Consider the following 26,180-nt stretch of genomic DNA (forward strand, 5'->3'; position numbering starts at 1 on the left):
CTCCACGCGGCCCGCTGCTGAGTTTTAATATTCAATCTGCCACCTGCGAGCTTTTCACACAGCTCGCTGCTGATCCCACACAATCCTAATCTCCCCGTGTGTGAGGAGGGAGGGTGAAGCAATGTGATTAGTTTGACCAGGGGAGGGTTTGTTTGGGTGTGAATGTGTGTGTGGAGCAATATATTCAGACAGAAGTTCAGAGTTAAGACTTTGATGAATTATGAGTCATTGTCCAACTGTCCAAACATTTCAAAAGTGTTTTCAATTTAATCATCATGTTTGTTTGTCCCGCATATTTACTTTCTGGATTTACTTGTACAAGTATGTAATCGCCACAACCTCAACCTACATCAAACCAAAGGCTGGTCGTGTCCTTAGTTTATATTATCGGACTACTGAGCTGCTGTTGCTCTCTGTTAACGGAGAGGAAAGAGACACTGAGACGAGGCACTCTTCGGACTGTAGAGGAAAATCTGAGCCGAGTCCTTCACAAAGAAATCCACAGTCCAGCAGCATTGAACAGCTTAAACAGATCACTCACAGGCTTGTGGCAACCGAGAGAGACGGTTTTTCACGTTCACGTTACAGTTCGCCCACATGTGACCGATAAAAAAGTGATTAATACATGTAAATTGCTACAAATTTGTTACGTAGAGCCCGGTTTAGTGTCATTCAGTCAGTTAATCCTAAACCCAACCCTCACTCAAAAATCACAAAATTGAGCAAATGACGTTGAGATGGTTGATGAACATCTTTTGGATTTTTGCAAATACCTGCATCAAAGGTGCATCAAAGGATTCTGACGCTTTCTGGTGTTTTTAAACATCATTTGGAGAGCTGCTACGATGAATCGCAGACTATTTTGATCATCGATTAATTGTTAAAGTCATTCTTAAAGCTAAAATGTCAAACATTTGCTGGATTCAACTTCAACTTGAAGTTTACTGCTGGATGAATACTTACAGTACTCATGTAACAACAGTCAGTGGAAACCTACCTACGATATTTTTTTTCAGGAGTTCAATATCCATTTTCCGTGACTCTACATGGGAACATAAATGAGCACATAGCTGCAGAGAAGAGCATAAATATGTATGTGTGAGCATTCCTGTGTTTGGTGTGTGTTCCTCTCACAATGGGAGCATAGCTGACCTTGTCTCTCTGGTCTCCGAGGTGAAATCATTGTGCCCTTCGCCGGCTCCGCACCTGCTAACCAAGTTGCTGTTCCACACAGAGTCTCACGAGATTAAACATTTCATCACACTCGGTCGCTTCAGTAGAAGACGGACACAATGTCTTTTGTTTGAGGAGGGAAAACTCATAACTGAGAGTGGAGGTCACTCATTTGTTTAGAGGCTCTCGGGGACTTATCTATGTGAAAGGAAATGAGCTGCTGTATGTCACTCAGCAGGCTCAGTGTAGCCTCACATGACATAAGTGCAGATGTAAAATAAAAAAAATAATATAAAGGAAATTGTATTTTCATCTTGGTGCTGCTCTCTTAATGTTCTCAGCACCTGCCTCAGGATAGTTGAGACATCCTGAATATGGCTCAACATACAGTATAACATGAGAGGATTTAATGCAGGAAGGAGCTCTTGTTCCCCAGTGGAGAAATTAAAAACTATTTTAAATTTAATGTGGAGGCGTAAAAAAAAGCACAGTATGCTTGTAAAAAGTGGAGAGAACAATATGCGTGTTATGAAATATTGGAGACACGAGACGAACTCCACCCAACATGAAGCCTTACATTTCCTGCCTTTGCTAAAAAAGTAAAGTTAAAGTCAGCACACAGAACGGCACTCTGACGTATGATTCACACACTAAACTTTTATTCCACTGAATTTAGCAAATTGTCACTCATTCAGTTTCCATTTTTCCTCCTCGCCTCCTCGAAACAACCGCTCGCCAGAGCCACGGAGAGGCGGCCCAAAACCATCTCCATGACAGGAAACAGTGAATCTTGAGAAAGACAGGAACAAAATTTGGTTGCGCAAACCACACTGAAAAAACATAATCCTCCCAGAGTTAAAAACAAATAAAGATTATGATGGCCGCCCCGTCTCATAAGCCACTGGAAAAGTCCAAAGTACGTAAAACAACCTGACAGGAGTCCATGAGAATGAGCGACTCACATTTACGACTGCCCTTTACTCCCATTCCTCTCTTCTCTCGACATTTAGGGAATTACGTTTATTTGCTCTCTTGCTGGGAGTCAGATTAAAAAAATTGATACCACTCTTTATTTGTTTATTAAATACTACAGCCAGAAAATGGTTAGCTTTGCTTGGCAAGACGAGAAACAGCTGGCAGTAGCTTAGCCTAGCTCTGTTACACTTTGGGTGTGTAGTTTTTCACTTTTGTGAGATAGAAAGCATGCAACTCAAAACATGTCGGCAGTGTTTTGAACTTCATTTTCAAGCATTTACAGTCGATGTACTCTGTTCAAAATGCATATTTTTTAATGACTGGTACTAGAGGTACATTTTTTTCCTGTAATAGAAAGGCAGGAAGTCACACACACAGATATAACATGCTAAAAGATTATTATTATTATGCCTTTTCCCTTTTTTTCTGTCCTTCAGTGTTTTGTATAGGTAAAAGGTCAAAGTCTGCACCAATAGAAGCTCCTCTCTCCCACAGAAAACACTGCTCCTGAAACGCCTCGTCAGTATTCTGTGACTTTGTGACATCACGCTACGTCATCACGTCACACATTTGCACACAAATTAATTTATGCCTCGTGACTAGTTTGGTGCGTAAGAATTGATTTAGCACAGCTGATCTCTTGTTGTCAGAGGTGCGGGGTCGGGCATGTGTGAGCTGACCAATCAGAGGAGAGGCCTTAAAGAGACAGGAGCTTAAAACAGAGTGTGTCAGACAGAGGGGGAATACAGCGCTGCAGCACTGGACAGTGTGAGAAAACTGATGTGTTTTTTGAGCGTTAAAACATGTAAACCTATAATAGTAGTGACCCAAAATAAAATAATGAACCCCAAAATAAGCATAATATAATAGAGGTCGCTGGTAGGTGGAAATTGTCTTTGGACAGAGCCAGGCTAGCTGTTTCCCCCCATCTTCCATTCTTTATGCTAAGATGCGGTAATCTACTGCTGTCTGTAGCTACATATTAAAAAGCAATGATCTTCTCATCTAACTGGACAAGAAGATGGAGCACATACTGAAATGTCAACCTACTCCTTTAAGCCGTGCGTAAATCGCAACTTCTGTGTAAACAAATTAAAATGTAATGATTCATATGTAACGCATCTACTTGAAATTTAATAGTTTAATGTCAATGAATTGCACTGTGATTGAATTAAGTAAATTGTTATTCACACAGCTAGCACAGGAGCTTTGGCTGTGCCGGGGTTAGCTGGTTAGGATGCTAACTTCAGTAAGTTAAGTAAGTTGTTGCAACACAGTCGATTGATGACAGGACACTAAAATGGCTATTTCTTCACATTCTGTTGATTTTTGGTCGGTGATTATGGTTAGGGGGGATTATACCAGTCCTCTGTTCCATAGCTGGGAATGCAGCCAATGAACCTACCACAAGATTAGCAAACAGCTGTAACGACTTCAGAGAAACACTGCTTCATCTTCTTTTTTCACTTAATGGGTCCGTTTTGGATGACGGGAACAAAAATGCTAAGAATCGATTAAAAAAAAGCGTTTTATGTGGCCTCAACTGGCAGAAGATTAATGTGGATCAGCAGGAATGAAGGAGAAGGAACGAGAATGCAAACTCAAAGCCAAGAAGGGAAATATGAAAATTAAAACATTCTTTAAAAATCAACAGGATTGTTGTCTGCTAGAAATCTTTCTTTTTTCTTTTCTCTTTTTCCCACCATTACTCTCAAAGGAGGTTTGGAAGAACAAAATGCAAATGAGGTTTTGCATTTTAATCAAGTTCAGTCTTTGGAATGAGTCATTGTAGTTTGATTTTACCAGAGCGAAGTGCCACTCTTATTGCTACATCCCACTTTAAAGTCCTACAAAATACCCCGAGGAACTCTAATACATTTTATTATCGTTGTTTCAAACTGAAAGTGGGTAAGGGAACCAACTGGTTGCCTTGGCTACAGCAAACAATTACTGAAACACACCCCTTACAAAACGATCAAAACATATCAAATGAAAAATCAACGTGCTTGATGTTGTTCACATGCTCTTGCTCCTCCTCCCTGTCCTCCTATACCCTCGATTTCTCCCCCCTTCCACCTTTTTCTTCTCTGCCAGGTCATGTCAAAACCTGCTTCCCATCTGGCCTGACAAACACCAGTAAAACAGGGCCCTTTGTCACAAGGGTGGCACCTCAATAACTCAATTGGTATCAATTTGATGAGGGGAGGAGAAAAGCCCAGAGGCTTACCAGACATTTCCTGAGGCAGGAAGGGAGAGGAGACATCAGAAGGGTAGGATGAAAACTGAAAGGTGAGAAAAAACATGATGTGACTTGTGTGTCACACTAAATGACTCTGCAAGCCTGAGGATGAGCAAGATTTAAAAGAAGGTCTCATAAAATTAAATAAAAACATGCTGAGTGGAACAAAGAGTGGGAGAGAAAATTAAAAGCAGCGGCGAGGGAGACGTGAGAAGGAAAAGGCTAGAACGCAAGTAATTAAAGCTGACAAGGAGATGGAAAGAGTTACCGAAAATAGCTGAGCACTGCAAACACACCCTTTGTTGCTGCTATAAGTGGGCATAAAGAGGCTGGCCGTGGCCCTTTCCTGCCAGTGGTCAGAGGTCACCTGTTGACAGGTGAAAGGTTAAGGGGAACAAGCCCTGCAGCAGTTAAGTGTTTAGAGAGGAGCTCTGTGAGATAAAGCTAAGATTGACAGACTCAAAGTGGTCCAAGAGCATCAAGAGAAGTTCTGAGTGAGAGAGAGAGAAACGGCTTGAAGGAATAAAGAAATCAAATAAATCTATTGAGTATCAAATATTCACCGCCTGCAGGGTTGAAAGGTAGCTCTGCATGGGCCCGATCAGACAGCACAGCTTCAGCAGTGAGAGGCGTCTTTTTCCAGTTCTGGTTAAACTTAGCATACAGCTTATTGTTCGTCTTAAGCTAACATTAGCTTTCCCCAAAGAGAAATATTATGTACCACAGACAAACGCTCAAGCACTCGGCAGGTCCCTGTTGTTAGTGGTCTTTTTTGTGATGACAACACCGACAACTTTATCCTAAGTAGGCCTAAGCATTAAATTGACTATCCTCCAGGCGAAGCTCCCTGACAAGCTGGTGGTACTCCTAATGATTTCTCACTATTTCTGAGGGTCTTATGTAAACACATTGTTCCCTGATGTGTCAATCGGGCTATTTTGGCAGCGTCTCACCCTCAATCGGAGCCAGATCGAGTGCCCTCCGCCATGTTTGTTCACTACATTTAGCCAGCTGAAATAAGAAAGTACAGATCTGCAAGCACAATTCTGGTAGGTGGTTTTCTAGCAACAATAGGAAAGAAAAAAATTTACCACATTGCTCTTTTTCGTTTTCTTTTTGTTTTTAAATGTAACCTGACCATTTACATCCAGAGCCAAGATATTGTAGACATGGACAATGTGAAAAATGTTGTCATTGAACACAATCCAGGGTTTGGTACAAAACAGCAAGCAAAGTGCGAATGTAGCTAGTGAGGGAAAATAACAATTATATAACCATGATGGTTCCCTGACATTAAGCCCTTTTTTTGTTGCTTAACCTGAACAATTTCTTAACCATCCTTCATTTTCCATTCTTTGCCTAATCCTAACCGTACTGTAGTTGTGATGCAAAGATATTGCAAGAAAGTGACAAAAATGTTATTGAACATGATCCAGAGTTTGATCAATATCAGACATGGAAGAGGCAAACGGCTGGTTGTTGATGTCACTGATGTAATTTGCAACTACTAGATGTCAGTTTTGTTGGGTTTTTTTAAAGGGTTGTTTCAACACCAGCAATAAAGTGACATGGTTTTCATGGGGCACAATTGATCTGTTCATGGGCACAAACAGTATTTATTTAACATGCTATATATATACAGTGTTATCAGCACCGTCATGGCTCTCTGCATCTGTGTCAGATACGTCTGCACGCATGAATGAGTCTTCCCATGCTCATGCATGATTAATGCCTCTTGCACATTGCATGCATGTTTGGAGCATATGCTTTACAGGCACGTCTGCCTCGCCGTGGTATTAGTCTTGTCTGTTATGCTTCTCGGTGAAGGCCTAGAAACGGTGCAGGTCCGTGATAATCCCTGCTCTGTGCAGTCATGTCATCTCCTATCACAACATGACCCTGCCTGGCCCTGAGGGCCTATTGTTGTGCCACAAAAATACTGGAGACCAATAAACCCTCAGCTGCTGCTGCTGCTGCTGCTGCTGCTGCAAAGCCCCGAGTTCACTGCAGCCAAACAGCTCCTCCCCTCAGATACCTGCAGGTTGTACTTTCATTTATAAGTTCTCCATGTTCCTCCTCCTTCTTCTTCTTCTTCTTCTTCTTCTTCGTCTTCGTCCTCTTTTTCTTCTTCTTCGTCTTCTCCTTCTCCTCCTTCTTCTTCTTCTTCTTCTTCTTCTTCTTCTTCTTCTTCTTCTTCTTCTTCTTCTTCTTCTTCTTCTTCTTCTTCTCTCCTCCTCCTCCTTCTCCTCCTCCTCCTTCTTCTTCCCTTCTCCTCCTTCTTCTTCCCTTCTCCTCCTCCTTCTTCTTCCCTTCTCCTCTTTCTTCTTCTTCCCTTCTCCTCCTCCTTCTTCTTCCCTTCTCCTCCTTCTTCTTCTTCCCTTCTCCTCCTTCTTCTTCTTCTTCTTCCTCCCTTCTCCTCCTGCTTCTTCTTCTTCTTCTTCTCCTCCTGCTTCTCCTTCTTTTCCTTCTTCTTCTCCTCCTTCTCCTCCTCCTTCTTCTTCTTCTTCTCCTCCTCCTCCTCCTCCTACTCCTTCTTCTTCTTCTTCTCCTCCTCCTCCTCCTCCTCCTCCTCCTCAGAACTTTCAGAGAATGATACACAGATATTTTCATTTGACGAGAAGATGACTATCTAACCACAGAAACTTTCACATTCCTTTCTCTTCTGTTCTCATTTCTGCTTCCTTCATCATCACATTTGATTTCTTCCATTAATGACAGTAGATCACACGATGTCGAGAGCTCTACATACTTTTTGGGAAATATTTCATATCAGCAGCTTCAACAATCTGTGAGATGTCGGGTGGTCGTGTGTTGCTCTGTGTCAAAGACTTTTTTCATTTAACTGAGAATTCTGCCTCCGAGAACATGGAAGTCATTAAGGGCCATGGGTAAGAGGAGACCTTTGGGTTCCATGGGCAAATGAATGGCAATTAAAGCTAATTCAATTAAACCTTGTATTGCATTTCAGAGAGGAAAAAGAGGCATCCACAGTTTTTTATCCACTGTGTTTTCTCACGAGAATAAGGAACATGAGCTCTCGACCCAGGCGGTGTGGGAAGCCATTTTGGAGAGAACTACAAAGTGAGCCTGCACTGTGTCTTGAGCCGGTTCACCTCTTTAGGTGATTAATTTAGTCTAAGAGCAGCGATGTAAACACTTATGTGACCATTAGCTTGTCCTGTTCAGTCTCAAAGGTAAGTTCCACTAAACTGGACACAAGGTTTGCAAGACGATAATCTTGTTTAGTGTCTTCATTTTTCACAATCAGAAGTCCAACTCAGCGGTAGAAAATCGCAATTTGTATTTATTCTATAGCTGAAAACGAGCTCTGTCAGCTCATGGTCCTGTTGATTAAATATGAAAGTTGTGTGGCTATACAAGCCTAACTCATTTGCTATAAAGTTTTCAGAATTTACTTCTTACTGTCAACAAATCCCATGAATGAAAATGGTCTGAAATGAAATCGTCTCTCAGTACTCGCAGTAGATACCTCAGTGATTTTCCTGAAACAGCTGTGCACCATAGTCTTTAGCCAACATTGTTTGGGGGACTATTTTCAGCTGTGAATCAATACATTTTTGGTGTGCTACCGAAGATTTAATTAGATTTAGCTCGATGGGGCTCTGGCACAGAGGAATAAGATATGTGAGGTTTTGACCACACATGCAACACTTGTTGGTTTTGGTCTTTTTAATGGATTTGTTGACAATAAGAAAATTATAGACTCTGGTCATTTAAGAATAAGTCGCAGGTTTGATTGATACTTGAATGCTTTTGCTTTCTACGGTCAATTAAGTGTGTAGGCAGCCAAGTCTGAAATAAGTCGAGCAGAGCAGCCACTTCAATACAGGAGACGGCTGTTTTGTTTTCTGTCAGCCAGCTGTGACCTCCGTCGTTTCCTAACCTCAACCAACTTAAATTTATTGTAACCTAAACTATGATTTTTCACTAAATCTAGCTAAAACTTGTATGAAATATGTAAGAATTTGAGTTTAAAAATTGACTTAAAAATAATCAACAGAACGTGATGATGCTCGACCTCCCTCGTGCTCATCTCCTACTTAACAGCTCTCCTGTCATCCCTTGAGCTTGCCTTGGCTCTGGTCGGAGCTGCTGTAAATCATTGATGCTGTATTACCTGTCATCAAACTGGCCTCCATCAGTCTCAGATGCTGTGGTCCGAGATCCCAGGCCGCGCAGGGTTAGCTTAAAAGACCATTAGCTCTATGGCTAATCAAGCTTTAGCTATCTATCTAGCAAACGGCAGCTGTAGTTGGCAGTCGTTGGTGGTTATTTTGGTCTATGAACTGACAGATGGCACTTTCTTACGCATTACACCTTGAACCATAGCATAGTTATTTATCGTCGTAGATGCCATTGGACAAACGGCAAACAGAAATTGTTCATTCTCATTCCCTGGTTGCCAAATTCTGACACTTTGGGTTGGTAGGTCGGGCCAACCACTAACCCAAAGTGCCAGTATCTGATGAGCTGGGAATGAGACTCAACAATTCAACTACCTTACATATTGCATTTTTTGTTTCTGAGGACTTGTGGATTCCAAGGATTCCCTGAGACTGGATCCAAGAAGAGACACAAGGACATAAAACTCCAGTCCAGAATCTCCCTCCTTTACAGATTAGAAATGCATTCTGGAAAACGACCACAGATCTGTGTTATGAATTAACGCCAAAAGGTTTAGTGGGTTGGTAAATGATTTTAAACACTCAGATTCTCTGGGATATCCAGGCCAGAATTTGCTCCTCCAATGCATCAACGTCCAAAAGACATAAACCATGCTTTTAGTGTGCGAGCAGCTGTAGTAAACATTTCTCCCTCTATCTCTTTCTGCCTCTTATGTATTACACAGGTATGTCAGCATTGATAGGAAGATATATTGCAGCACAAATGGGTTGCATGTGCACTTCATGACTGTAATATGGTAAGTTAGGCACTACAGAAGTCCACATGCACACACACACTGAGGCAGGGGGTTTAAGAGGCTTGCAGGGTCCGTTTAAACCATTATCAAGTCCAACAATCTGTCTGCAGTTGGATTTCACCCCATTCACTCTTTCCTCTCCTCTCTTTTCTCCGCTCACTCTATCCACCCACCTCCAGCAAAGGGCCTGACTGCTTTCATTACAACCAGATTGTTCAAATAAATCAAGCCTCTCCCCGCTCCCCTGCCTTCTTTTTTCTCTCCGCGTCTCTTTCTTTTCTCTCAGCACCCTGCAGCAGTCCATGGAAGAAGGTCTTTTAATGAGAAGCACATTTCGGGGGCTAATGAGGGTGATGGGCTGTGAAGTTGGAGGTTTGTTCGACTCTTTGTGGCCCCGGTGTACGTTGTGTATGTATAGACTGCCGATATTGAAGGCTTGTTGGTTCAATCCAGTTAGAAAACGTAGATTTTAGAAACTGAAAGCTACCTTCAACCACAGGGAGTACCTGGCATGTTTTTAAATGGTTATCCTGTATAACCCTAACCCTAATTGAGGGACTACGGTACACTGCCCCTGTGGAAACTCTAGTTTCAATTATAAACTGCACTGAACATTTTGGTACGTTTGTCAGTGCTCGGATGGGAAATTGTTGTTTTGGAGCAACATGCATTTAGCCCTGATCCAGCGTTATCAGATCCCCATCGGTAGTTGTACATATTGTCTCTCTAGTATTACAGAACTTTAGAGGAGATACGTGATATCTATGTGATGCAGTGTTTTCCTCAAGGTTTATTGGGCAGTAGAGAACCGTGGGAACGAAAAGTTCCACTCATTCGCCTTCTCAGAGTAAACCAAGAGTATTTCTTTGATTTTCACTGTGAAATATCGTGATACTTTATTAGGTCTTATATTGACTTTTATAAAAATGTTTGCTGAATCCTAAAGAAAGAGGTCTCCACTTCCTTACTGCCACAGTTATGTATGCCATCTGACACACCCTTTAAAAGAGCTTCTGTTTCAGCCAACACACACAACAACAACCAAACAAAAATGTTTACCCCCCTAGTAATCTTCTGTGGAATTCGCCACGATAATCTAGAAAACCCACACTGCGAGCCACAGTGGCTGCTGTCGGTCTTGCAGCTCCTTAAAGGAATCCCCGCCATTTTAATGTGTTTTTCATTAGAAACCGAAAGGCTGTAATCTGCTCTGTGAATATATAATTTGTGTTCCTGTATCGACTTTCTGGGTATGTTCAACTGTGACTGCTTCAGGCCTCAGTATAGAGTTGTGTTTTTATTCATGTCCTCTGGAGGCATTTATTCTGGGTCGATCTTATTGAAGCCAGCTGAGCAACTCACTCCCTTTAAATCTAGTTATATCTGAGGAGGCTTCATTAAAAAAAATCTCCACTCTTTTTAAATGTGTCCAAATGCAATACAAACAGCACTGTGCTATTTCTGATGTCATCGTACCATTGTCCCCCTCGTGTCAATTGTGGTTTGCATTGTGAGACAATCATGTCAATCAATATCACCCCAAAAAATCAAGTGATTTACCAACAGACGGGTGCAGTTTTACCTATACTTCATCCACTTTTCACTCCCCAAGCGTCAAATACAGCAGCCTGGTCAGCTGCCCCACGCTTCTAAGTTTGACGCTGCACATGATACATTCATCCTTAAGAAGAATTTGCCATATTTGATGAAATGGGATTGAGACACCTTGACATACCGTGGTCCGGCTGCTGCTTGGTGGTGGTTGGTTTTGGCTCGTCCGTTTTCAAGCAGGAAACAATGGCGTCCTGTTCGTAAACGTTCTTATATTGCGGCTGAACAGCACAATGCGATATGTTTCTGAAAGCTTTTGAGGTGGGAAAAAGGCAACACAGTAACAAAATCTTGGTTCACATTTGATCAGCGCTGCCCTAATGTGACGGAAAACAAGGGAGGAGCTCTGGGTGTTGGCAACATGGAGGGAAGTTTAACAATCATAAAACTGGTTGAAAAGTGGCAAAGTTTCCTTTTCATAATATATTAGCAGCATGCCATTTGGGTGCATCCTTGCAGAGCCCTGGCATTTGTACTTGCTGGCTCACTTTCATACCTTAAAGGGGCACATTAATGAGATTTAGCCATAATAACATTAGTTATACTTGTTCTTTTTGTGCTTCGACAAATCAGAATCCCCGTTTAATAAATTCTTCCCAGGCAGGTCTATCTATCAGAAACATGTGTGGCAGCTGACATATCTGAACAGTGAAGTCACTATTGTTTCTATTGGTTTGCCATGGATACCGATGACTGACACAAAACTGAGCCAGGACTGTACATTTTTCGTACGTATGAAGTAATGATCTAAACATTCACCTGGTGGTAAAGATTTTCCAAATGCATCACAGCGAGTTTGAACTTTTATCCCGTTGCACTGTTTTCATTGCAATTTACTGTGGATAAAAAACATGCTGACTCAACAAGAAAACAGCCAATAGCAAAAAGTCAGAGCCATGTAACGTCAGTCACTTGGATACCGTGTATTGTTTCGTAATATTTTCCACTGGCATCTGTTCTTGGCAATTAGCGGAAAAATTCAGAAATTGACCTCCATCCACAAACCAACACAACGTCAGAAAGCAATCACGCTGTGGTTGAGGTTAATTGTGTGCATGAGTGTAATGAAGTATTGAGAGATACAAGCTGTGTGTAATCAGCTTCTGTTGTTAGTGGAAATCCTTTCTCAGGTTTTGTGTTTAGCTTCGCTCTATGACAACACCCCTGTACATTCACATCTGACTAACAGAACTGAAATGGGCCCAAATTCCTCAAATCCAGAAGGAAGAGGAAACGTCATACAGGAATTTGGTGGAATCAAATAATATTTACTGATTAACTTAATGTAAATATGCATACATTTTTTTATTATTTCAAGGTAATTAAACGTAATATTTCTAGCTTTTTTCTGAATTGTAATGATGAGTTGTATGAATATACTGTACAGATTACAAGACATTTCTAAAGAAACTTAATAAGCATGTTGGCAGACTTCCCAGCATGCATTGTTTCTACTGTGACCCTTATTTTTCAGTAGTTTAAAGAAAATATATGTGACGGAAACTTGCTGTGAGTCTAATATATTTAAGGATTAAGTTATTGTTGTTTGTTTTCAGCTTTGAAATTCCAGTTGAAGGAAAGTGAAATATTGTGTTGACTCAGCTAGAGAAAATTAATCCAGCTGTACTTAAATCCTTTAGTTTACATAACTTAATCACATCAGTTCCTGTAGAATCAAGTTTGCATCACAAAATTACCTCAACTTGTCTTCTCAAATTCAGTTAGTCAGTCAGTTTTTACAGTGCACATAAACATAAACATTACAGCACTGGTGAGTTAAATCACGAAGACAACACCATTCTTGATGAGACACAAAAAAATCACAGGCATTTTAACAATAAGTCTTTTTAATACTGTTCTTTTTCTCAGCATTGCTTTTCTGGCAATCACGTACGCAAAATTCGACATAACTGACAAACATAAAACATCAAGAAATAAAGACAAGTTGTTCCCTAAATAAACAGGGAAAGTTCAGTAAAAAGCATGTTGAAAATATTTCAAAGATTTCCTGCTCCTCTCACTGTCCAAAGCAATACAGAGTCTCCCAGTTGATACTGTATATTGATGGAGAGCAGATAAATGAGCATCTGTCTCTGTGTTTGTACTGGAATACTGACAGAATGAAGAAAGTAGTGAAGCCAAAGAACGGTAAGTTGATTTTGGACAGTGGCTGGAGTGTAGTGCATGGACTCAATTATAAAGCAGGCAAGCGTACTGTAGAAGTCGAAGCAAACGCACGCACACGCACACACACACACACACACACACACACCTTCCAAGCATTCGGCCGTTATTAACCAAGAACTGAGGCAGGTCTTTTTTTTTTATCCTGACTAAATTGATTACATTACATTTCACGTTTCTTCATTTTTAGTTTTCAATATAAGGCGATGTCTTGTGAGGCGAAATAGAGGCCCTTTTGTTCTTGAGCATGTAACACGACACTGCAAGATGTCAGCGAGGCTCTGCACCAGTGTCGCTAAGGCACGTCTCTGTAAACCTATTTATACTTTGCAATTTAAGATTCTTTCTCATGAAAGGAAAAGGCATAAAAAAGAACAGTAACACTAAAAGCTTGTGACATTCTCAGCCCCAGACAGGAAAAAAGAGAACAAATACATCAGAACGGTGCACTTAGCTTGTACATTTCACAGTCTGGTTGGCTGTAAACAAGCAAAACAGCTTCCAAACACACAAGCAAATGATCCTTGTTGACCAAAAACACACTGGATGGTTAGAGTGGAGGCACAGAGAGCCAGCGAGAGGATGTGAGAGTACAAAAAAGCTACAGGGGGACAGCGTCTAGACCATATCTCAGAAACGATACGGTCAGCAGGGCCAAGAGGAAACTGGTGCCTAAACCTCACCGACACTCACAGCAAATTGCCTTTAAGCTCTTTGAACTTTCTTTTCTCGGCACGCGTGTGCTGCTTTATAGGAGTGGGTTCTGCGGCAAAAAAGCCTTTGAACACAGTTTTGGGAGCTTTGGCGGTCAAAACAGTCTGAGGCTTATCCTTATGTAGCGTTGGTAGACCTGGCACAGAGAATAAAGTGTCTGACACTGAACAGTTACATTCACTTGGTGAGTTCCTCAGATATATTTTGGTGAACGTCATACAATAGCAATCTGTAGATAACGTAACTAATTACATTTTTGAGAGATATTTGATTTACTGTTGGTTGCTTTTTAGTGCTGGTCTCAAGAGCATAAGCTGGTATATACTTCGGCACTCACTGCAAATATAGCTCTGGAGAGTTTGCAGAAAATTATAGAATCCATGATGACTTAAGCAGAGTTGTTTCAAGGGAGAACAATAAATGTTTCAACTCACAGCAACAGCAATACTGAATGGACATCAACAGCAGAAAGCGCAATAAAAATACAAAAAAAAAACACATGACAAATAAACAGAATATCATGATATAAGCGTGACAAAAACAGCCTTCCCGTCACGGCACAGAACAATGCAGGCAAAGTCCGTTCTAAATGGCTCTTCATTCAGTCCATTTATCTTTCACAGCAAATGTATTTCCCACAGAGCCAAAAGCTTTTGGATGTGTGGACAGAATTATGGTAGATCTGTTGACACGCCAGAATCCAAATCCACATGTGAAGATACTTGGGAGTTTTGTTTCAGGTTAGATCATGTCAACAGCAAAATATGGAGTTTAGACAGCTTTTATGGTCATCAACCTACTTTGCAAAATATGTTTTTCAAAGTTTTGTTTCATTGCATTTTTTGATGCGATCATCAGTCTTGTGGCAGTTCATGACTGGGACACTGTAAAGGAAAAGAAATATTTCTTTTCAGTGCAAGTTCTTTTTTTTTTATAATCCCCACGGAGCAGTCGTAGTTGGTCGAAAACCTATTTTGTACCAGCACGTGTGTTCGAGCCATCACACATCTGCATAACTGTTTTCACCTCCGTCACTTCCTCCAGTTCATGAGCCCAAACGTCGGGGCATTGTTCTCCATACTGTATCTCCCAAATCCAGCAACAGGATTACAGCTCATTAATCTAGTGTCTTTCATATGAACAAAGAAATTAAACGAGCCATTGGTTACAGTTGTGTCAATGCAAAAAGGCACTTCCGTTTTCAGTCTGCTACTAAGACCCTTCTAGTCGATTGCACTTAGTTAAATCACTTGGTTAGGTTTCACCATCCGGATCATTGTCCCACAGTGGTTTAGCATATTTCCAATATGCTGTAATCTTAAATTCATCATTCAGTATCTCTAAAATGGTCCAGTCTGTAGTGTTATCATTTGGACAGCAAAGGATAGTAAGTGCCAGTTTTCAAATTGTGGATATCTGAAACTGGAATGAAGATGAGATTTTTAGGCACTAAGTGAGCCAAAGTGGGACCTCACAAGTCTCTCACTGCAAAATCTTTCCAAGTGTTTGTGTTTTATTGCATTTTTAGAAATATGATGGCTTTAGGGATGCCAGATTGTTATTTGATGGGCAGTGTCCTTGCATCAAGGGTACTTCATAGTCCAAACCCCCATTTTGCTGCAATAATGGAGGAGGCTGTGGAGTGTGACAGCGGTCAATCTCAGGCTGTTTGTGGGGCAGTGTACCATTCCCCCCATTCTCCAGACAGGCCTTTATCCCCTCCAGTTCCATGGGATCAGGATCAGCTGGACCCAGTTCCAGCTCCATCCCTGCCTTGGCCTGCCTCCTCTTCCGCACACAGATGATTGTCCCAGCCACCACAGCCAACCCCAGCACCAGTGCCAGGGCAGCCAGGGCAGGGATGAGTGTGTATGTCAGTGGGCTCTGTGTCTCCACCCTGGACTCTGAATTTATCACTGAAACCCCTTCGGTGCGAGCCTCTGTACAAGACCTTGATTCTACAGAGCTGTTGACCCTAGAGTTGATTCTCTCACCCAGGGGACTGGCGCAGACTGAGTAGGTACAGTTGGGTTTCAAACCACGCAAAGTGTACTCAGGGTAGGAGGCCGGTACACTCAGGATAATGGGACGGCGATCGGGCCCTGAGAGGTTACGGTAGGTCAACCTGATTCCACGAATGTGTGGCCGTGTCTCGATGAAGCGGTGCAGGTCAAGAAGGATAGATGTGGAGGTCACATGCCGTGAGCTGATAGCATCAAGTTCAGCGGGCGTCATAGGGGCAACTTCTGTTGTTGAAGGTTTTGGTGGTTCTGGGACCTCATCCACATTTTCACAGTAGAGGCCAGAGGTTCGTGGAGGACACAGGCAGCCGAGTTCACCCAATGGGTCAAAATTACATGTGCCCCCATTAAGGCAGATGTTTGGTGGGCAGATGTGTGGCTCGTACTCCCCGCTGGTGGAGCTAGGGGAGACTGGAGGTTCTGGTGGAAGGGGGTAGGGGGTTTTAGAGGAGAAGGTTTCCTCACTGGGTGGAGAAGGAGGAGGAATAGCGTTGGTGTGGGTGGTTTCTGGGGATGTGGTTGGCAGCTGTGGAACAGGGGTACTTCCAATGGGGGAGCCAGTCAGCACTGTTGTGGTAGGTGGACACCCAAAATCCTTGTGCTCCAGTGCTGAAAGCTTCTTCCCAGCATTAACTAGAGGGAAGTGACATCTGGTTTCCTCAGGCCTCCCAAGATCCACTTCCTTGTCTTTTAGCCAGACTGGGAACCAGGCTAATGGACACAAGCAGTTAAATGGGTTCTCAGCTGCTGTCAGACTGACCAACCTAGGGAACGTCTCGAAGAAACTCTGGGGAAAACCCTGGAGATTTAGTCCACTAAGATCCAATTCTTGAAGTCCAGTCAGTTTCTGGAAGTCCTCCGCCCTGAGCTCGCCCAATGGGTTGGCAGCCAGACTGAGCTTGATCAGCCCCTTGAGGGAGTCCTGCTTTAGGGCTTGGGGAACCTGAGTTAACTGGTTGGAGGAGATGTCGAGCTCGTGGAGATTCCCCAAAGAGGCTATGAGATCCTCATCCACAGAGGTAAGCCCCAGAGCGGCCACCTTAAGGGCCTCCAGGTGGGGAGTCTGGAGATCTGAGGGTCCCAGGGCTGGGATGTTGTTGTGACTGAGGTCAAGAAGCAAAAGCTTTGGGAAATTAAGGGACGGCAGAGAGGTGAGCTGGTTCCCCTGAAGCTTGAGCTCCAGTAACATCTCTAAACCTTCAAAAGCTTCCGGATGGATGCTCTGAATGCTGTTTGCATGGAGATACAGCCTTTCCAACTGGACCAACCCAGAAAAGCTGTCTTTGGAAATGTGGGTAATGGGGTTAGAGGACAGGTCTAAGTTCTTCAGCTTGGACAGCATCTCAAACACACCGTCTGGAATCTCCGTCAGCTCATTCTGGCTCAGATCTAGCAACTGCAACTCTCCTAGGCCTTTGAAGTCATCTTGGGACAAAGTGTCAATGCCATTCTGGAAGATGTAGAGGTTTTTGGTGCTGGGGACACGGGGCACAGTGTTGGAGCGTCGCTGAATGCAGAATATGGATTCTGGGACCTGGCAGGTACAGTCTGCTGGGCAGTCAGAGGATAACACCAGGCCAGATGAGAGGAAGAGGAGCAGGATGTAAGGCAGCATGGTGACTCTGAAAGACATAAAAGAAATAGAAAATGGTTGGTATTACAAGTGGGTTTTACAGTAAGAAACATGAGACATAAAATAGACTGTAAAGACTCATTACAGAGAAATTAAGTTCTGTAAGAAGTATTTTTCTCAATCTAATTACTAAAGCCTAATTCTATTTGCTCATAAAAAATGTAAGAGGAATTTTTCTTAATAACAATACAATGGATACAAGGACACTTTAGCCCAACCAACAAACCTTAGCTTCCACACACACATGCATATAAACAAACAGTAACACTGACCGCTTCAACATATTGAATTTGCGGTTATACATCCTTGATGAGCAGACACCCCAGGGATCAAGGCCTACAGGGCAAGGCGACGGGCTAACACAGCCCACCCAGGGTGACCCTTTCTGGGGTAAGTGAGAAACCCATTCAGCCTCTTCTCTATGTTTATGACACAGTCTTTAGCCCGTGAAACCCAGTCTGCAGTCATGCAGCTGGGCGGCAGCACCACACGGCTATTACATACAAACATACCCAACGCAAATATGCTGTGAGTGTGTCGGCACAAACACACGCGCGCACTCAATCACATCTTCTGACATATGTGCCGAACCTCGTTACCAAAAACTCGGGCGCCAGGCACAGGAATGCAGAAAATTGTGGGGCAAGAGGGACTATTTGGGCGGTATGCATGTGTGTATACAAAAGAGTGTATGTGTGTGTTTGACAGAGAGGGAGAATGGAGTCGGGTGACTTGAAGTGACAAACAATCCATCAACTTAAAATTCAGATGTAGGTTAGATCAGGCAATGAATGTGTGTATGTGTGAGGGTATGTGAGTGCCAGGCAATATAGACACTATCTTTCCTCTTAGATTTTAGATATCTTTGCTGCAAGTGTTACCAGACTGTTCTATTCTAACACTTGCCTTTACAAACTTAATCCACATTACCGGTGGTAACTTATCAAAAAATCTCATAGTGTTATTATTTTCTTTAAGTACAAATAGTCCCTATGATATCATCAAAATATTGTGCTTTTCAGGAGATTTCAAAACATCCATGTGTATATTTTGTATCATGATTATAGCCTTAAAATATTCCAATATCATTTTAAGGGCATAACGTAAAGTCCTGCAATGAAAGTTGAAATCTCTCTGTCAACCAGTCAGTGTTGAGACAATAAGATCACCTAGATACCAAGTGTCACCTCATGACCTTGATTGAAGGTAAACAGTCATGATTACAGCACAACTATCCAAACAGCCCTGAAAGGGATGGGTGGATCAAACCTTCTGACTTTCCCTACCTCTTCCCCTTCTTCTACAGCCCCCTCTCTACCTTAAGTGAAAATATTTTCTTTCTTTTCCTTCCCTTGTCATGTTTGGTGCATTGACGATTTTCTCACTCCATGGGTCGACTATCCACGAGTTTCTATCTACATTACACAAAGAGACACAATGTTGTTTAAGTATTGCACCTTTGACTTATTCACCGCAGTAAGAAGAAAGCCCTTTCATTTGGAGACTCGACCATGAAAATCTGCTTGAAATGGATAAACTCCAGGTTGTTTTTTTCCATTTGAGATGAAGCGTCAGGTGGAATGTTCTGTATGTTCATATTATATCTTTGTGTCACGGGATGAAGTCTCGAGACTGAGACCTTCACTCCAGACCAGTTGGAGCCTAAAAAGATTTTTTTTTTTTTTTTTAATTTCATCATGAGGCTTATTCTGGAGGTTATTATAGTGCGAGACCGTCCAAGAGGCACAAAGACTGAAACCTGATAGTGAACCTGGCAACAGCCAAAGCCAAAAAGATTAAAACAAATGAAACTTAAAAGACTTTGGAGGAGTTAAAGTATAGAATCAAAAAAAAAAAAAAACTGGAACATGAACTGATACACACATTTCCAATTTATACTGAACTGTTCAGAACAACTTTGAAATGTTTTTAAATGAGCAGATAGTGTAGTGGGCCATTTGTTTTCATGTGTATCAGGCTCATCTTTGGCCTTTACTGACCACTCATGCAGTGCACATCTCTGCATCACCCCTTTGTCTTCACTCTCTCCTCTCATCACTCCTTCCCTCTCGTCTCTGACCTGGTTTGTGTTAGTCAACTCTTGCTCTCCTGCCCTTTCCAAGACTCCCGAGGTGGAAGTTGGGGAGAAACCCAAGATGTTTTATTAAAGTCAGGAGCGCACCTCCGGCCCCATGCCTCCGTTCCCGTTCTGCCCTATGTCTCCTCCATTTATCCCCCTCGCCTCATAACACACGAGGTCAGAGCCTGTCAGCTTGGCAGGAATTTGCAATATTCCCTCAAAATCTGTCTTTATTAAGCACGAGGGGAGAAGTGGAGGAAGTGGAGAAAGGAGGGAGGATAAAGAAGTGACTGTTGCCAAGAGGAGCACTGATGTTCTACTGGCACATAAGAGTTAAACACACAAGGTTTTTTTGTTGTTGTTTTAATAACCAAAATTGGGACTTTAAGAACAGCTAATATAAACCAGAAGCTATCAAAGTTGACAATCTTGTGGTCGGGCTTTAGTGGCAAACTTGACAAAAATCCTGTTGGTCACATGACGGACTAAACAACAAGCCAAAGTGCCGAGTTTTAATTGGTTGGTCTGTGAATACTAGTCCTCAGCATGTTTCCAACGCTTTTCTTTGTTTTATAGAAAGTAGCTACAATGTACGGACACAAACAAACGGCTGGTAAACAGGCAAAAGAATGTGGGGGAATAAATCCCTCTCAATTTGTCCTGTCATGTTGTAAACCACAGAGCGATGTGTGATCTTGGACTGGTTCTTCAGTTGTATAAATCAGCTTCCAATTACAATTCTGTTGATACTTGTTGGGACAGTGTCTTTCTGTGTCTGGGCCATCAACCTGAAAATGGCGGGAAACTGGGCATGTCTTACACTGACGGATAATTGTTAATCCAAAAAGCAGCACCCAGTCAGTTGTCAGGGCCCTGGGTCACAGGATAATAATCTCTAACCCTTATCCCCCCCAATCTGGGCACGAACAAGACTTTTGGTGGCCCTGCTGCTGAAAGGAAACAGATCAAAACATATTTTCTTTGCCAGATGTAACAACTAATAAAAGTTTACATAAAAACTTAATGATTAAAATTAAAAGCTGATAATCGACATAGCAGTTTGAAACAGCCTGCTCATGAGTTTGTTTAACACGATAGATAATAGCATGACAAGTGTTGAAAGTGAAGCAAACGGCATTGCAGAATTGCAAAGATAAGATAAAACTTTATTAATCCTGAAGGAAATTCTTGTGCTAGAGATTGCTCAAAAATGTATAATGAATATTCATATTTTTTTTGACTGAATCACTTAATAATCTCCTCCTGAAACTTTTAAGACAAACTTTGTTGAAATAATAATTTGTGCAAAAAGAAAAACAAACCTCTTAACTCGTTTGAGATTCTTAAAAGTTACGTCACCTCCTTCTCCTTCATTGAAAAATTCAAAATCCTGCCTCTAAACATGACCAAGACACTTGTCTTGTAACTTGTAACTGTCTTCAAGTGTTAATGTGACAGTGTGACGTTTATTCTGTGTCGGGATTTAAACAATGCCTGGCTTCACGTTGCTTAAGTCACCAAACAACTCTGTCACATCAGCCAGAAGAAAAGAGCTGTCACATCATCATCATCATCATCATCTGCATTATTCTCGCTAAGACTGCACACACGCACACAATGAAGCAGCATACTCCACTGATGACAAAGTCTTTCTATGACAGGGCTTATGACTGCTTTTGTTTGAGGTGCATGTCTAAGTGTAAAGATGCTCTGCTCCTGATCCGGATCTGTCTTTGCGTGCAGTCTCTTCGTGTTTATAGAACAGTAACAGGGTTATAATCAGAGCTGCTAGTCATTCCTCTGCTGCTGCCAGCACACTGGCATTAAGTGAATAATTTGATGACAGAGACGGAGAGGAATGAATGGAATATGAATGAAAGGGTAATTATGTTTGAGTTAAGAGCGGATCCCTTCTGGAAGGATTTGCTTTTGACGATTCTTACAGCAAAACTAAAGTGAACATAACAGGTTTTACCCTTCGGACACATCTGGATATATTCTTGATAAAACTCCAAATCCCAGGTAAACACTGTACATGTGGTCTTTGGCTTTGTTGTTCCCAAAGACCTGTGTCAGGACTTGCTCTCCAGGTAAATCCTCCTGAAAGCACTTTTCAGTTGCAGCCTCTCTGCAAGTCAGCTGGATGGTGAGGTAGAAACACCTTCAGCCACAGCGGACGAGGATTCAAACCTCCATTTCAGCAAGCATCCACCCTGCTGCAGCATCCTTGTTTAAGAAACTGAATCCCGTCTCGCCTCAGGGTCGCTGCTCTGCAGCCGAACCTGACCTCTGACCTCCCTGTGGACGAGGTTGGGACAAGAGACAGATTTCCTTCCAAGGTCAGAAAATATCTTGCAGTTCTTTCTGTCTTGGCTGAGGCGATATCACCTTCAGCTGGTGATATGTGAGTTACTCCTCCAGCTGTGGTCACTGTCAACTTAGTTTCATTTTATTCTTGTATGTTTCTCTACAATTCAAATATCTTGTGGATGCATTTCATGAGTAAAGTTGTCAGAGCAGAAAGTAACTCACTGCTTCATAATTTCCTCTATTCCTCCTCGAAGGAGGGACAGGATAAGTGGGAGGGAGGGAAACAAGGACGCAGGAGAAGATGAAGTGAAGAATGAATTACAGCTCAGTCTGTGCATGCTTATTTTAAGCACTTCTTTCTTTTTAAGCATTTTGGCTCTCTTCTGTTGTTTGATACTGACCGGAGCACCGAGATCACAGAGCCAAGAATCTGCCATGTACCGTATCAACCACAGCAGTCAGACACAGGGAGCGTTACACTGCACTCAAATAACTTGGAGTTGCAAAACCAGTTCTCTGTGCTCTTTTGTGAATTCACGGTTAAAAGACTTCATGGCAGTCACTATATGCTCAGCTATTTGTATGAGTGAAGATAAGGACGCACGATGAAAGAGAAACATGGCTGTCAGAATGACACGAAACAGGTCAACGCACCCGAGACCTGCGGAGAGCCACGGACACACACACACACACACATTCCTGCACATGTTCACACCAGCAGACACACACACACACACACAAACACAGCGTCTACAACACAGCTGGATTCTGTTACCCACAATACACTGCAGCCATCTCTCACTGTGAGACAGAATGAAAGGCCCACATAAACCTTTGTCCTCCCCCGTGATAACAGAAAGGTAGAGAGAGAGAGAGAGAGAGAGAGAGGGAGACTAATAGATAATGAGTGTGAGAGTAAACTGAGAGGGAAAAGGACTGAGAAATTTGGTGTGTTAATAGCTGGTAGCTGACGACGATGCCTCCATTCATCCAAAATCTGCCGTAAACAAAGCCTGACGTCTGTAAACTTAAAGTGTATGACATAAGCCAGATATGACCGTGTTGTATATTCTCTCAAGCTGAGGTGGAGGGAGTCCTGTAAAATCCAAACTACTGCTACTAGACTATTACACAAGAAGTATTAAAGGATAAGTCTGCCTAACTACGACTTGGGTGTTATTTTTTGTAAGTTCGGTCAAACTCTTTCCAAGAATACTACTTGACTGGGATCATGGGATGGCAGATTTGGCTTTTCAGGATCATTATGTAATAATGTGGCTCTTCCACTCTCTTGTTAAATTGCCATTACGTGCTCCCAACTTCATCTGGGACACTCTGATCATTTTTAAAACATAAATGATTAGTAGTAATTTTCCAGTAGCAACAGCGTGTTGTGTTGCCTGTCATCATTTCATTGTGTTGTTTTTGCGCTTCATTCCTTTCAGCGGTGAGCACAGAGACATCAAAGAAAAGCAGTGTAACTCCTGTGGTTAAATCTTGCCAGGCGAGGAGGTTTGGTATTTTTCGTAGGAACACTGGTGACAAAAACAACAACAGATAATGGAGATACAAAGGGAGCGGTTGGATCCGAGGTACAGTTCACTTTCTAAGTCCAGCTAAGACTGCGCTAGTGTCCTGGGGTCTTAAAAGGGTCTGTTGGAGTCTTGAATCAAAGTTTGGCGACACTAGCTAGCTACTTGTTAATACAAAGAGCAGTGTGAATCGAGTCGAGACTCATTCAGCCTAAAGACACCAGCTGACACAGCCACCGGTTAAACCAGGTAAGGCACAAGTAACCGGTTACTCGTGCCTTTTAGATTTAATATGAATGAAGATTCAGCAACTGGGTTGATTATTTCTTGCCTCATATTTGTTCAGACACAGATTTTGGCTTGAAACTTGACTCGCTGCTTGCCTCCTTCATATAAAGAAACCCTGTTACTCATGCTCAAACCAGACTTAAAGTCAAGAGTATCAAACCCGCCCCATATCAGATACACGGCTGTGATTTGCCCATCACAACTCAGGATGGAAAGGGAAATCTACAGTATCTGAACAGGACAGGGGTCCAGATGCATCTGTTGGAGCGAACCAAACATGAGCTTGCAGATTCATCTGGTGTCCAAATTACACACATAGTTTAGACTATGGTGTCCACCAGGTTGTAGATGTAAAATAACACAACAATGTCTAGTTAGCTTAAACCTCACACTTTCTTTTCTTCATTTGATGTCTGGTACATCTTTAGTGTTAAACATGCTCCGGTTCAAAGAGACTGATGCGTTTTCCTTTTTCCAGTTTAATGGACTACGAATAAAAAAAAACTGTCAAGCACCGCTTACAGAAAGTTAAACTACCAATAGAAAATCCAATGAAACAGATGCACCGTGTTGAGTGAAGTGACTGCAGCGATGACCTTAAAGCGACTGAAGTGAACTAACAGAGATATCCAGGATTCAGGAAAAGGGGTGAGGAAAGGATTTGGAGGGATTAGGGGAAAGGTGAGGGAGGAAGGAAGAGGGACATCGTCAGGAATGAAGGTACAGAGAAGTAGAGAGGGGATCATAAATTGTGTTAGAAAGTTGGTCCACCGGGAGATTACTTCATTTTTCGTGGATGAAAAAAGGGGACATGAGTTAGTGGTACAAAGCTTACCTCAACTCCCACACCCCCGAAACTCCCCACAGTGGAATATCCTGTTACCTCATGCCTGCAAAGCTTTCCAGTAAAATCACTTTAACAACTGCAGACCTTCTAAAACTCTTAGCCCCCAAAAGCTATTGTATAAGCAGATAAAGTATATGCAGTGCGTACTATATATGTGCTGTGTGGGAGGTGTAGTTGCACAGGGATGTGTCTGCACACGCACAAGCGAGCATGTGTATGGAAATAATAACTGCATTAACCACACACAGAGTAATGATGTTGTTTTTCACGCTTGTTTTCATCTGGCGCGAACTTTTTCTGATGGTTGGCTTGTTCTTGCAGTTATGAAACCAAAATAAAGAAGTGTAACAAAGTGTTTACTTCGAGCTTAGTTGCTTCGAAAACTCTTGACCTTTAACCCCTGTGCACCCCAGAAAATCTCTACATCACACACACAGTCGCCCTTGAGCGTCTTCTCTAACAATAATAACAGAACACACTACATCACAAACAAAGGGCCAGTCCATAACCGACGGTAATCAAATGCAGAAGAATTAGCTTCAGGTCAGTGTGAAGCCCCAGCTAACAGCTCTGTGAGGCTGCACTTCATTAAACAAGGCAGTGGTTTGAGATGTTTGGGGTTTTTTACATTTGTTATAGTTGCTGAGATTCTTCAGTTACAACCAAGAATGTCAACCTCAGGGTGGTGGCAGCACAAAATTAAATGCACCATAAAAGTCATTAGAAGATACATGAATCTGTGTGCAAACGTCGTTTATATTGATAAGAACCAAATGAAATAATGAAAAAAAAAAAGACACCAGAAGAAAATAATCCAACCAATAATCCAAAGAGCTGCTGAGTGTGAAGTTTTTATGACGTGAACCAAACAGAGACGGCGAGACATCCTCGACAACTTTGTCATCGTCTGCAGCAGTTAACACCTGGGAGGTGACAACTGTTGTCTAGACTGGGCTGTGACAACTGTGATTGAGAAAAGTGTGATTAGAAAGAAGTCTTACAATCATTAAAATAAACCTGACGGAGCTGCGTTAAGGGCTCATTGTGGTCTTCACTCAGGAGTGAACCAACTGCAGCGAGGCCAACGAAGCCAAACCGACTCTTGACTCACAACAGCAGAACATAAATGTGTTCACAACACAATGTGAAAAGAAATGACAAATCAATATATCAGCACAAAAGCTCAGTTTCACACACAATCTGCCTTCCTTTCATTAACCTCTCTCTCCAGCTGGATTAGCTCTGTGCCTTGAACTTCATTTAGGCAAAATACACACAACCAAACACGCACTTACACACACGCAAAGGAAGTACGACCAGTTACCTCTGGAACAAATTAATAACACGTTGTGTAACGTGCCATGTCCTCCTGTTATTTGAAACCACCTCTTCAGGCTCTGATCACCTGTTGGATTGTGAGCTGATTCGAGGCACAACTCTCCTCTCTACTCTGGGCCTTTTTTTTTTACTTTGTCCGATGACTCTGGTCTCTCTGTCGCTTCTCTTTTGTCTCATCGACAGGAATAACTTTCCGCATGCTGAACAGAAAACCTCTTTGACACAGCCAGACGTAGTTTCACATACAGTACAAAGATTCTTTAGCCTCCATGTGGAGGTCAGAGGTCAGAGGT

General features: G+C 42.2%; 1 protein-coding gene across 1 annotated transcript in view; it reads right to left on the reverse strand.

Moving 5' to 3' along the window:
* Positions 1–12,775: 12,775 nt before the first annotated feature.
* Positions 12,776–26,180, reverse strand: part of LOC141006470 (vasorin-like) — a 32,011-nt gene continuing 18,606 nt past the window's right edge. The window contains exon 2 of the mRNA XM_073478690.1: positions 12,776–17,481. Coding sequence (XP_073334791.1) covers positions 15,363–17,474 — 2,112 coding nt within the window. The 5' untranslated portion in view covers positions 17,475–17,481 and the 3' untranslated portion in view covers positions 12,776–15,362. The remainder of the gene's footprint in view (positions 17,482–26,180) is intronic.

Source organism: Pagrus major, chromosome 1 (assembly GCF_040436345.1).
Source record: "Pagrus major chromosome 1, Pma_NU_1.0".
In the NCBI taxonomy this organism is placed as follows: Eukaryota; Metazoa; Chordata; class Actinopteri; order Spariformes; family Sparidae; genus Pagrus; species Pagrus major.